The sequence below is a fragment of the Phyllostomus hastatus genome, unplaced genomic scaffold (assembly GCF_019186645.2).
Source record: "Phyllostomus hastatus isolate PE091 unplaced genomic scaffold, TTU_PhHast_1.1 phas_scaffold_501, whole genome shotgun sequence".
Taxonomy (NCBI): domain Eukaryota; kingdom Metazoa; phylum Chordata; class Mammalia; order Chiroptera; family Phyllostomidae; genus Phyllostomus; species Phyllostomus hastatus.
Genome location: NW_025334033.1, coordinates 30,901,728 through 30,916,359, shown reverse-complemented (window position 1 = coordinate 30,916,359; position 14,632 = coordinate 30,901,728). Strand labels below are relative to the sequence as shown.

The 14,632-nt window shown below is 39.2% G+C and overlaps 1 protein-coding gene across 4 annotated transcripts in view; it reads right to left on the bottom strand.

Annotated features, from left to right (window-relative positions):
- The window catches only part of MAP2K5 (mitogen-activated protein kinase kinase 5), a 254,155-nt gene that overhangs the window by 150,063 nt on the left and 89,460 nt on the right, over positions 1–14,632 (bottom strand). For all 4 annotated transcript variants that reach the window (XM_045823533.1, XM_045823535.1, XM_045823534.1 and 1 more), the window contains exons 10-11: positions 6,525–6,593; positions 6,352–6,433 (exon numbers count right to left, since the gene is read on the bottom strand). In XM_045823533.1, coding sequence (XP_045679489.1) covers positions 6,352–6,433; positions 6,525–6,593 — 151 coding nt within the window. The remainder of the gene's footprint in view (positions 1–6,351; positions 6,434–6,524; positions 6,594–14,632) is intronic.

Below are 14,632 nucleotides of genomic sequence, written 5' to 3'. Positions count from 1 at the left end.
CTGTAATAGCATAATCAATAAAATATATTTTAAAAAAGAAAATATTTAACATAAAAGAAGGTAGTAATGGAGGACCAGAGGAACGTGAAAGACACAAAACCTACTACAGAAAACACTCGAATTTGAATTAAACACTCTAATTTAAACACTAATTCAGTAAGGAGTTACATTTAATGGGTATAGAGTCTCAGTCCTGCAAGAAGAAGAGAGTTCTAGAGATCGGTGGTGGTGCTGGGTGCACAGCAACATGAGTGTACTCAGTGCGTGTGAACTAAACACTTAATGGTTAACAGGGTAAATCATGTCACATGTATTATACTACAACTTAAAGAAAAACTGTTAAAAAGGAGTTTTATGAGCACAGTCTTTCAAACCTTGCCAGGCCACAGAGGAATGAGCCTTGGGCCTGGAACACTCACTTACTAAGAGAAAAGGCTCACACGGCCTGTGCTGGGCTTACCTCTTTGTTTGGGAATATCTTTCCCAGTTCCAGACTTAATACGTACCCCTTTGTCTTGCTTATGTGTGGATATAAACGATCCTCAGGCATGTCCCCAGCTTTCAGCATTTCTGGCTCCACAGGAGCGTGGTGGGAGTGCCCAGCACAAGAGGGGTGTGCACAGGTCTACCGCTCTGCGGGGCTACTGGGGGGCCGCTGCTAATGGCCAAGGACGGACACTCAGTACTGAAGCTGATCTCTCTCTGTGTGACTCTCTTTTCTAAATGTGAGTAAAGCATTGCTCAATCTAGTGCTGGGACTTATGGTGGTTAATAGGCAACAGAGGCCAACTGACCACAAAAACAAAAAACAGCGCCCACCTCCCGGGACCGTGACTTCACTGATGAATTCTATCAAATGTTTAAAGAAGAATTAACATCAGTCCTCCACAACTCTTCAAAAAACAAAAGATGAGGGAACACCTTCCAATTTATTCTTTGTATTCTTTGAATACAGTAGTACCTTGATACCAAAACCAGACAATGTTACAAGAAAAGAAAATCACAGATCAATATCTCTTAACAATATGGATGTAAAATCTCTAAAAATATACCAGCAAATTAAATCCAGCAACATATAAAAAAGGATTATACATCATGACCAGGAATGCAAGACTGGTTCAACATGCAAAAATCAACTAATATACCACATCATAATTATGAAGGAGAAGACAAAAAACACACGTCCACTTACTTCGGTAAACACAGAAAAAGCATTTGACAAAATCTAACACCCTTTCATGATAGAAATACTCGACAAACTTGGAAGAGAAAGGGACTTCCACAACCTGGTGAAGGACATCTACCAAACCACATCATACTTCAATGGTGAAAGACTGAAAGTTCCCCCCTAAGGTCAGCAACCAAAAGGTCTGCTCTCACCACTTCCATTACTCAACACAGCACTGAAGCTTCCAGTCAGGGCAATGTTTCTAAGAAGGCATCCAGATTGGAAAGGGAGAAGTAAAACTACCTCTATTTACATGAAGTTCTACACAGAAAACCCCAAGGAATCCTCAAAAAGCTATCAGAATTCAATGAGTTTACAAGGTAGGAGAATATAAGATCAATATACGAAAATCATTTGTATTTCTATATACTCGTAATGAACCATCCAATAATGAAATTATAAAAAAGTTTAACTTATTAGTAATAACATCAAAAATAAAATATTTAACAATAGAATTATAAAACCTGAATACTCAATTTCAAAATTTACTACAAGTTACAATAATCTAGGACAGCAATTTTCAACTGGCATGTCGCAAGAATTTTTAAAACATGCAATACCTGACTGTTTAGTTGGGGGCACTGACCTCTTTTCTCTTAGATTGTCAAATTGGAAAAATGACAACAGCCAACACAACAATAGCTATCTGGTGTGAATGAATCGAAATTATATCTATTTTTTTGTCAGGGAGGCAAAAAAATATATATTTTGGTGTGCCGTAGAATTTTAGTAATTATCTTATGTGTGCCATAAGATGAAAGAGGTGGAAAATCGCTGATCCAGAGTAATTAAGTAAAAGTAAGCAAATACAGGGTGGTACTGAGACAAGAACAAAAAAATACAATGGAGTAGAACTGAAGGAACACAAACACATTTTACAGTCAATTAATTTTCAACAAGAGTGCCAAGAAAATTCAGTAAAAATAATCTAAACAAATGGTGCTTGGACAACTGGATACTCACATGCAGAAGAATAACTTTGGACTTCAACTCACACCATATATAACAAAAATTAACTCAAATGTCAGAGCTAAAACTGTAACATAACACTCTTAGAAGAAAACAGGTGTGAATTTTCATGACCTTCGATTAAAGAATGGTTTCTTATCTATGATATCTAAAGTATGAGCAACCAAAGAAAAAAACAGGTGAACTGAACTTCATCGAATTTTAAACGTTTTGTGCATCAAACACTACTGAGAAAGTGAAAAGACAACACACAGAATGGGCAAAAATACTTGCAAATACCACATTTGATACAAGCCTGATATCCAGAATACATAAAGAATTCTTACAGTTCAACAATAAAAACACAAATAACCCATTTAAGAAAGTAGACAGAGGATATGAATACACATTTCTCCAAAGAAGATACACAAATGGCCGATACACACATAAAAAGATGGCTAACATCATTAGGAAGTCTAACTCAAAACTAATATATGATACCATTTTATGCCTACTAGGCTATAATAAAAGACACACAGTAACAGGTGCTGGCAAAGACATGGAAACCGGAACTCTCACGCACGCCAGGTGTGAATGCAAACTGGTGTGAAATAACAAGAAACAGGAGGCTCCTCAAAAAGTTACATATAGAGTTACTACATGACCCAGCAATTCCACTCCCTGGTGTATACTCAAGAGAATGGAACACTTCCATACAAAAATTTGAACACAAATGTACATAGCAGCAATATTCATAATAGCTAAAAACTAAAAACATTCACATGTCCATCAACTAATACACGATTAAACAAAATCTCAGTCATAAAAAGGAATGAAGTGCAGTCATGTATCCCTTAAAGATGGGGTATGTTCTGAGAAATGCACCATTACACGATTTCACCCTGCAAATATCACTGAAGGCACCTACAGAAACCTGGGTTGCACAGCCCACCACAGACTGAGGCTGTACAGTATGTCTGTTGTTCCTAGGCTACAAAGCTACACAGCATGTTACTGTACTGAACAATGTAGGCAACTGTAACACAATCAAAAGTATCTGTGTATCTAAGCATAGAAAAGGAACAGTAAAAATAGAGCATAAAAGATTAAAAAATGGTACACCTGTACAGGGCACTTACCATGAATGGAACTTATAGGCCTGGAAGTGGCTCTGGGTGAGTGATTGAGAGTGCGGAGTGAATTGTGAAGGCCGAGGATAACACTGTACACTACTGTGGACTTTATACACACTTTCCCACAAGCCCTCCCTTTGCTTCCCTCTGATAGGACCAAATATAAAACATCACAGCTGTCAATGCTGCTAAATGTACAGAAATGTGAACTAGATTGATTGTAAATACCAAGGAGAAACTGACTGGCATAGATCACCATTAGGGAGGAAATGAAAGTGATCCTTCTTGAGGATCGGTAGGAATAAGAAATCAAGATGGAGCCCTGGCTGGTGTGGCTCTGTGGATTGATTGCCAGACTGCGAAGCAAAGGGTCACCAGTTCGATTCCCAGTCTGGGAACATGCCTGGGTGGCAGGCTAGGTCCCCAGTAGGGGGCATGTGAGAGGCAACCACACATTGATGTTTCTCTTCCTCTCCCTTCCTTCCCCCTCTCTAAAAATAAATAAATAAAATCTTAAAAAAAAATCAAGGTGGAGAGATAAAGGATTGTTTTGGCAATGTGGTTTTGGCTACTGCATGCTGAGCAGTGATCAGATTAAGGAACTTTGAATACCAATTCACTAAAATAGAGGGTGTTTAACATGGCGAGGGTATAGAACTGAGGACTCAATACTTCTGACTTCAGAAATTTGTATTTGGTTTCATTGATACTATCTGGCACAAAGGGCCCTCTCTAGCAACAAAATGATGGAAGAAATAAAACTTATCTAGGCTCTGTATGATTTTGACCTGAAAATATTTCCAAAGTACAGGGACAGGCTGGCTCTACACTACCAGAGGCTTTCAGTAGAGTGGCAGTAGCATGTAAGGGTTGTTAAGTTTGCTCCTGTGGACCTGTGTCCTTGCACAGGATCTTAGGTCCTCAATGGAGAATTTACAGCAAATTATTCTGAAGCCCGTCAGCTTGACCTGGGAGGGCTGAAAGCACCCTCCTTATGTGCAGGGCAGGGCAGGCGGGGGGGTCCTCTGTGCTGGAGCAGGGCAGTGGCTGGCTGACTGGGATGTGGTCTGTGCACGCAAGATGGAGGTGCTGTGCGTGAGAGGGGATCTGCTGCCCAGCCCCACAGACACTGCTCCCACCAGAGGGGGGACAATTCCTTCTGAACCACATGTCTTTCCAATTCTTAATGGAAATTCAGCTCCGTGATCGTCTTATGAGACCACAATTGTTTTCTTGTGTCTAACATTGACTAAAACATCGTTATGTGGCACATGGCTACAGTGACACATAATACCACATGAATAAAGCTTGAGAACATTATGCTAAGTCAGAGATTTTTCACCTTTTTTCATCTCATGGCACACATAAACTAATTACTACAATTCTGTAACACACTAAAAATATTTCTTGCTGATTGGACAAAAAATAGGTATGATTTTGATTGATTTACAAAAAATAATAATAATAGTAATTAGCTACCCTTTTTGCTCCAAAGTTACTTTTTAAAAAATCAGGTGCCTTGTATATAAGGATTTCTGCTACCAAGAATAAACTAATCAGATGTAACTTTATAATGTGACGTGACCGGTAAGATGTGACTCCATTATATGACCTATATGTTTATGGTTCAAGGCACAGCGTTCACACTGGACAGCCATTGTTGTGTTAGCTGTTGTCATTTTTTATTTGTCTAAGGGAACAGAGGTCAGTGACCCTGACTAAGCAGTCAGGTATTGCATGTTTTAAGAATTCTTGTAGCACACCGGTTGATAATTGCTATGCTAAGCTAAAGAAGCCAGACACAAAAGCCACAAAGTATATAAATCCATTTGTGTGAAATGTCCAAAATAGGAAAATCCACAGAGAGAAAAAATAGGTTAATGGTTACCATGGACTAGAGGGAAGGGGGAGTAGGAAGTGACTGCTGATTGGTAGGGAGCATGTTTATAAATGTTTTAGAATTAATGATAATGGTTGCATGACCTTGTGAATATAGTAAAAACTGCTGAATTTGTACACATTAAAATGGTGAATTTTCTGGTATTTAAACAAACCATCTCAATAAAAAATTTTTTAATGTAACTGAAAAATTGAGTACTTCAAAAAAGAATGATAGAAAGTCATAAAATAACAACATGCACTGGCTCTATGAATCCACTTTTTCTAGTCGGTCTCCTTGAATAATAATTGTTCCATTGCTCTTTATGGTTATGAGTTGTGATTCTAAGCATCCAGTATAACTGATTTAAAGCACATTGTATACCTTATTATAGGTATCAATGTTAGCTCATTGAAAAGTCTTGCAGAGCATGAAATAATTGCTTCGAAAATATACTGAGAATTCCCAAAATGAACTAAGTATATTTTAAAATGTTGAATTTGAATAGGTCAGACACTAAAGAAGTGAGTAGGTACAATTTCAAGACTTCTTTGATTTAAAATGGGTAAAAAATAAGAATGATGACATAATTTTACTGATAGGGTACCAAGAAATCTGCATTTTACCATAATATTCAGATCAAGAAAGAGTTACCAAACTGGAAATAAATGAAAAAATAAAGAAGAAGAGAAAGGGTAGAGTCCAAAGAAAACTAAACATATCTTGGCTAAACAGCTGTGTCGAAAAACAATTTGTCTTGCAATTAACAGTTTTCTTTCTAAAAGACACAGGACGTTGGGTTAACAGATTTCTTTAAAACTAAATCTGTTTTGGCTATTGAAACATTAAAAGAACAGAACATCTGTGTTGCAAGTAAAGACAGATTGTATGGAAGACTCAAATATCAAACCACTGATCAGACTAGTATTTAATTTGTTCTATTTAAATTTGCAATAAAAGTAAATGAAATTACATTCTTGAAATTATAGGTCACCTATAAATATTTAACACCAGAAACTCCTAAAATGCTTTAGAGTATAAATAAGAAAATTCTTTGTATATTTTAATTATTTTTCATTCTACTTGAGATTTATATCAAAACCAGGTTATAAAGCACTCTCACCAAAAAGCATTTTTGAAGTATTATAAAAGGGAAAACTCACCATCCATGAATTCTGTACATATTGAAATTCTGTTTTCTACAAAAAATGCACCATAAAACCCTATGATATATGAAGAATCACACTGTAACAAAAATAAGATAAAAGTAGTTAAAAACCTGCAAGTGAATACCATACACATGCTTTATAAGAAAAAATGGCAAAGAAAAAATTACCTTATAAAGAATTTCCAATTCAGACATAATTTGCTTCTGAAGTTCCAGTGTAATATCTAGTAGTATGACCTAAATGTGGAAAGGAATACATTGACACATTTATTCACCTTTAAATTAAATACAGCTATACTCACTATGAAATATAAAATTGAAAATATGGTGTTTCCTCGATTCATATCCCCCTTCTCCTCCCCACCGTTACAACCCCCAGTGATGCAAACTGTATCCACATCTGCCCAACCCTTTGTACTGGGGGAGGTGGTAGGGAAGTGATTGATGGGGCCAAGGAAAAAGGCAGGTCTTAAAGGTCAGTATTAATGGCTTTAAAAGTCAGTTAAGTTATAACACCCTTAATTTATACACCCTATTTTGGCCACATTGGTTATTTTCAGAAGAGAGAGATAGGAGTGACCCTGAAACCATTAAAAAAAATTGCCCTGTGATTCAGACACAAGGCAATAAGCAGGAGAGGATGATGAGTAAAAATGCCATTTAAAGTGGGGTTTTTAGTTTTAAGAGGAAATAAGAAGTTCTTTAAATACATCTTTTTTTTATTTTTCCAGCTGCACGATATGTCTTGGCTACAAAATGTTGGAGCTTGAAGGAAATTCAGAAATTATTTCGTCTCACCCCCTCCTGTCAGAGGAGGAAGCGGAGCTCCCGAGGAGCCCGGCAGCCCAGCAGCATCGGGCCTTTCTGAGGCTGAGCACTTCCCGGCACGGACTGGTGCCTTCTGGTTTTCCTTAAAACACCAACCACTGAGTCAGATTCATAATCAGAAGTGGAAAACACTTTACTTATAAACTTACCTAGAGTAACTTCTAGTTTATTTCAAACACTATTTTTTTAAGAAAGAAGACCATCAACTTTTCTAATTTTACTTAGCACTTCAATGAAACCAACTCAGGAGAAATTGTTTTTGACTTAAAAAGACAGTGGTGAGAATAAACTAGTTGGAAGACAATTTTAACATTTGTGGCAGTTTCTGGCTCTAGACATTTCCAGGTAAGAACTGAACATCCCGTTTTGTAACTACACGACAGTGTAGTTACACACCACCCAACTCTGACCTACATTTTGTATTACGACTGCGGAACACATCCTCGTACACTTACATTGGAGGGAAACATCCATAAATTATGAATTGCAAACTCCTGACAGAAAAAGGAAAGGATGATTCTACACATTTTATAGTAATGACACCCATTTGGGGGATGGGAAAGAGAAAAAAAAAGATATAGCCAGTTTCTGTCCAGAGTTTGCTCTAGGGTTATTTATAAAAGCTCCCACTAAACTAGTCGGTAAGTGTAATACAGAGCTGCCAAGAAACACTTCTCCAGATCAATAGTCATTTTACCAACAATATTCACTTAACATTTTTGTTCCTGTGTAAAACTTAGCAACAAAATAAATTTACCTAGTGTTGTTTTAAGTCTATGCTACGAAATATTGGTGCTGTACAAACTACTATGTCAAGTACAGTGAATCTTTCATCCTAGAAAACTCTGCTAAATGAAATTAAGTTATTATTTACCTTAAAGCAGTGATTCTCAACCCTGGCCTCATATTATAATTACCTTCATTTAAAAGAATTTACATAAATATATAAGGGTGCTTTAAATAAACCCTGATGCATAGGCATAATGGAATCAGAATCTCTGCAGTTGGACCTACCTCTTAGTATTTCTAAAAAAACTTGTCAGGTGATTTCTAACCCACAGTAAGGTGAGAACCCCTTATTTAAGGTTTCGAAAATACATTTGCTCAGTGCTTAGTATGGCTATATTGCATCTCCAGGCTCCCAATCTAGAAACAACATGACTCCACATGCCTAGCCAACACACTGGAACTAACCTCAAACTACTGGCTATAAACGTATCATTCCCTTGATCAAAAACCTTAATTGGGTTCCCACGGCTTAGCATAAAATTAAAATTTTAGCATGGCATTCAAGGATTTCTCCTGCAATCTAGTTCCAACTTGTTATTATAGCTCCTCACTATTCCCCACCACAAACTCAATCCTCATGGGAAACCAGATGATTCTGACTGATCCACACGCACCCTGTGACTTCCCCCACTTCCAGTCTTTGCTATGGCTGTTCCGTCCACGTGAGGAGTGCTTCCTCTCTCCACCCCACAGCCACTGACCGTAACACCTTCTCTGTCTTTTACAACCAGCTTCAGTGCTGCCACCACCTTCGGGAAGCCAGCCCCAAAGCCCTCTGTCAGAACTGATCCCTAGCTTTGGCCCTTTACTTTTCTTTTTCTCACATTTGTCTTCAGCATCCACGCCTCACCTTCTAAAAACAGAAGTCTAAAGAGTAGAGAGTGGTTGTGAGCCCCTTAAGGACAAAGAGTGAGTCTTGTGCATCTTTCTCTAGCCCCCTGCTCCACACCCAACACCCTGCATAGGGTCTTACACTAGTGGCCATTAAGTGGTGTGAGATTTAATTAAATTGCTCCTTATAACCATAATCCTCTAAATAAGATGCTGTTTCTAGACAGAAAGGAAATGGATTGCTTGATTTTTAAAACTGGATTTAAAACCAAAGATAGAAACACCAAAATGAATGCAAGTACCGCAGTGAACTGAAGTGTTGCAGATGACACTGTATTTGTGGAGCCAACCCACCACACTCGAGCAGGCCTTGACCACCCTCCGTATTCGCTGCAGGCCAGAACAGTGGAAGCTCCACACTGGTAGGGAAGTGAGTAAGGTAATTTCTGGGAACTTGGGAGGGAAAGTAAAGTTCACCTTAAAATAGCTACCGAAACACTCTTTCATTTTCTGGGACACTTGGCTCTCTAGGTGGAAGGTCAACCCTCCTTCCCAGGTGGGCGTTCTTGTGAGTGAGCTTTAAAGCTGCTAAAAATAAACAAGTCCAACTCCCTTTTTGAAGGCAGTGGGGGAAAGCATGGAAATACTAATTTTGTTTTTGAAGTACAAGGGAAGTAGGAACTTCCTAAATTTTCATTATTATCACTGTTTTTCTCCTTAGGAAGAGCTACATTTTTCAAACTGGAGAGACCCTGAACGCAAACTACTCTGTGGAGAAAGGGTTAAGTGCAAGACTGCAATACCTGAGTGCGCCCTGCTCTTCGCTGCACCTCCAGGACAAATAGGGATGAGTTGTCAAGTTAAATATAAGCAGTCAAGTGACTGAATTATAATTTACTCTGGGCTCAATTTAAATTAGCGTGAGGCTATTAAAATATACAGTATAAATACGGCAATTCATCACAACCTGTCATGGATGACTTCATTTATTTGCTGGAGTGGCACACTCTCCACTAAAGGGAAGGAGAACAAAATCACAGGTCAAATTAAGCTGCTATTCTGTTTTAATTCGCTTATTTAATCTGTGCCAACATAATTGTCTTTTACAGTATGTACAACTCAGAAAGGAAATTTGGGAGGATTACAGTCAGTATACAAATGATTAATCAAATGGTCCATTTAAATGCTAGTTTAAAAGCAGCAGAAACCCCAAACAGTCAAAGAATGATAATCAGTACATGCTATATGCAATGCTACGAAATTTCCTGGTGAATGGACTTTTCTCAATTAGAAAATAAATAATACTGGGAAATTCTATGAAGCTCTACTCTTTGAAAGCTTTTATAGAGTATATTCATGGCATAAGAAGGTTCTCTTTGCACGATGGCCAACAGTGTTTTATTCGTTTTCTGCTCTACTTGTCTGCAGTGGTCTCACCTCCAATACTCTCTGCCAAAAAAAGCAAGTTAGAAACACATTTCATGAGGTACATACATAGTCCTATCAAATACTTATTTTTAAAATATCAGTATCATTTTAAAAGTGTTCTATCTGAGGCAGAAATTTTTCTAAATTCAGTAGCATAAAATAAAAATGCACAGTACTTCTATTCTTTCCAAAATTTTACTTGCTTCTAAAATTATCTGAAGTGATATTTTCCCACCTTTAGAGTCTGAAAAGGGAAACATTACAATATAGTTTCCTTGTCTAAAAAAAGAAACATTTAGAAGTGCAAAAAGTAAAAATATTTTGAGCAGGAAGAGTAACAGATCTTCGGGGACTCCCATCTAATTGCTCCCACAGCTACTCAAAGTCCGGGTCCAACTGACCACTGACTTGGGAAACGGTGTTTCCCTCATCAGTCTACGCAGGTATCAGAGCCCGGCAGGTGATGCTGTTCAGACAAGGACTGTGATTTGCTGCTCTTCGCAATCCCTCTGTGACACCAGGCAGCCCCGTTTCACAGCTGAGGTCATTGAGAGGTTCAAGTGACATGCTTGAAGTCACACAAAAGTCAGGAAAAGGTCAGGAAAAGATCAAATGCACGTCTAACTCCTAACCTTTCATTTCACCCTTTAATATAAAAAAAGCTGCAAAATACTCTGGCTGAGAGCAATGGTCCATCCAAAGAACACTATGGGATATTCTGTATGTGAGCTGAACCTGCTTTCAAGATGTTTCAAGAGATGAATGAGTAAACTGAAAAACAAACAAAAGAACAAAATTTACTTATTCAATCAGTCACCAAATCAGGTGTTGAACACCTGGCACTCTGCACACGTTGCGCACAGCACCCTGCGCTAGGCTGTCCGTGCAGTGTTCTGCGTGGACCAACACGTGAGACGAGGTAAGACCTGCTCTCCACTTAAAAGGAGATTTCGACATCATAGGGCAAACATACACGTACACTAATAGCAAACTACAAGGTGGCATGCGATAACACCCATAAGAAAACAGAATTCTAGAGATTCAAAGAGGAGAATGAGTAAGTGATAGATGTACTGGATGTGACATAATGTATCTAAGTAACCTCAACAGAATAGCTTTGGAGCCAATCTTGGAGGGTGTTAGGGATTTTGGTAGGTGGGGACACAGGGGAAGGCATTCTTATTAGAAAAAAATACATGAATCAAACTGCTGCAGTGAACAGCACCTGGGTTCAGATAAGGCAGGAAGTGCAACTTAAAAGTAGCACAAGATGCAGTCATTCAAGACAACGCTGTAACAGTTGGCCGATGACATACTGTGGAAGACCCTGAGTCCCATCCCACAGAGCTTTCAGTTTATTGGGAAATAATGTGAAGCCTTTGAAGACTTTTGAGTGGGAAAGAGATGTTACCAGAACCACACTTCAGGAGGCCAAATCTGAGGGTGAGAGGTAATATAGTACAGAGATTAAGATCAGGGTCTTGGGGCAAGAGCTGCTTCGGCTGAAATCCTGGTTCCATTACTTATTAGTTGTGGGATTTTGGGCAAGCTACTTAACTTCTCTGTGCCTCAGCTTCCACATCTGTAAAATGGGGATCAGTAATGGAAATAGCAGAAGGTCATTGTATTAAATGAGGGAAATGTATGTAAAGTGCTTAGCACAGTGCAAATGATCGATACACAGTAACTCCTATTTCTGGGAGAACAGTGTGAAGGCCAGTCCACATGTCTGACGAGAGATAAAACGAGCCTCTGGATTAGAGTGGTGACAAGAAAGGAAGTGCTACTAAAAACAAAAAGGGAAAAATCAATAGGCTTCCAGATGTCTGACATTGGCCAGAACAGGACAGTGATCTTCGAGAGATGGAAAAACAAGACAGATGAATCCTATGACTGGCCAGCTGACAGCCTAGAGAGATTTCCAGGCCCCAGCGCAGGGAGGGGCGCCCAGGCAGAGCTCAGCCACATCCCCAAGGTGAGAAGACAGAGCTGGGAGTCTGAGAAGGCCAAGGCAGTGAGAGGTCACTGGCAGAGCACCAGAGGGACAGAGCTTCAAGAGATCTGGAGGGGGGCCCAGAGTCTCCAGCTGAATAATGATCAGCACACGGGTGTCAGGAAAATACCTGAGGACAGGGAAAGAAAAGACCAGAGGAAACAATCTCCAGACCTCACGCTAAGAGAGAATTTGTGTTCTCAGCAGCCATGGTGGAAAACCTTGTAATTGCTAGGGCACAAGGGGAGTATTCAAAGGCCAGCGCCTCAGCTGAGTGAGGAAAACTACCTCTAAACTAACCACTGGGCTGGGCCCACCAAACAAGCTGAAACGCAATCCTCGAAGGGATCAAACTGTTCAAAGTCACTTATCAGCATCTCAGAATAAAGGTCAAGAATGTTTATAGAAATTCGGAAATATCTGGCACCTATGTCATATGATTGGCATCCGATAAAAACAATGGTAAGATATTTAAACACACACACACACACACACACACACACACACACACACACACACACACACACAAGAAAATACAACCCTAAATGAGAAGAAAAGTGATCAGTCAGCACTGACCCTGAGTGGTCTGTCTGTCTGCAATGGTGAGAAGCAAAAAGCCCTCAGCAGGTATGAGGACCACACTCCGGAGCCCTGGAAAAGTGTGAACGAAGTGACTGAGGAGAAGGAGGAGGAGGTGCCCATGTGTTGGCCTGTGTTCTCTGAGTCCGGGATGCCCTGCAGTGATGATGAGTGGACATTTAAGAGCTTTACAAAGAAGAATAATGGGAGAGCCAGCAAAAAAAAAGGACCTATGAAGAAGCATGTCAACAAAACTGTTTCCTTAATCAATTTGAGCAGCTCCCCTGAAGAAGGTAAAAATAACAGATTCTGATAGTAATACTCCTCCTCCAGCTCAGAATCAGACACTTCCTCAGTATAAGAATTCTGCAACGGCCTTGGAAAAGAGGAGGTTAGTGCCCAACTGGTAACAAAGACAGAGAAGGAGAGAATCAGGGCCACCCAGCCAAACGGAGAACAGGGAGATGCTGCAGAGAACACTGGCCTCAGATGGTGTGGCAGAGAGCGATGTCTCCCAGGAGGACAGCTGCCTGTCTCCCCTGGCACCTCCTGCCTCCAGGGGGCTCACACAAGAACTCTTAGAGGTTCAGGAATGAAGCACCTCCCTAGGATTCCCACCCAGCGGCGAAACCACAGGCCACTGCTCCACTGTTCTGTGAACTCCTGTGTGCCCATCCGCTTTAGCCCTCAGACACATTATAATGGCAACATGTCGAACTACTTTCACTGGCTTTGTATGTTTTTACACATTTTAAATGTTATTTTTACAAGTGAAAATATCTAAATATGAAAAAAGACTCTGAAATGACATCTATGGTAGAATTAATAGACACGATGATTAATTCAGTTATCATAACTGTATTTCACATATTCAAGAAAGTGAAAGAAAGATTGAGCATATTAAGAGAAACTTGGAAGATGTGAAAAAGGCCCATGTCACCTTCTAAGGATACAAAGTACAATATCTGAAAGGAAAAATACACTGAACAAGATTAATAGCAGATTAAACAATGCAGATGAAAAGATGAAACTTAATATTTGACAACAGATATTATCCAAAAATGAAACATTAGAGAGAAAAAAAGACTAAAACAAACAACAGAGCATTGTTTTGTGGTGGAACAACTTCAATTAACCTAATATACAGTGTCTGGCACAAATAATACGCCCTTTTTATTACAACATCTTTTATTACAAAATCATAAGCATGTAATTCTGTAACACAACAATATCACACTCAAGCACACCATATGACATTTTAGGTGAAATGTTCAAATTAAAACTATAAATTATTACACCCATATTATTACCCTACCAACCACACTGAAGCAGGCGTTACTTCTGCTGGACCCTGTACATGCAATTTCACTTCCCAAGGTGAGGGGAAAGATGTGAAAAAATAATGGCCAAAATTTGTACATACTTGATGCAAACTAAAAATACACCGATCCAACAATCTCAACAAATCCTAAGTATGTGGATTATCAAGGAAATTACATAAAAGCTCATCATAATCAATCCTAAAATGAGCCAGAGAGGTCAGTTCTAACGTACAGAGGGATAAAGATTTTATTATATTATTACTTTTTAATCCTCACTCAAGGATATGTTTATTGATTTGTGTGTGTGTGTGTGTGTGTGTGTGAGAGAGAGAGAGAGAGAGAGAGAGAGAGACATTGATCAGTTGCCTCCCATACGAACCCTGACTGGGGATCAAACCTGCAATCTAGGCATGTGCCCTGACTGGGAATCTAACCTGCAACCTTTTTTGTTATACGGGATGATGCTCCAACCAACCAAGCCACCTGGCCAGGGAAAGGAATAAAGA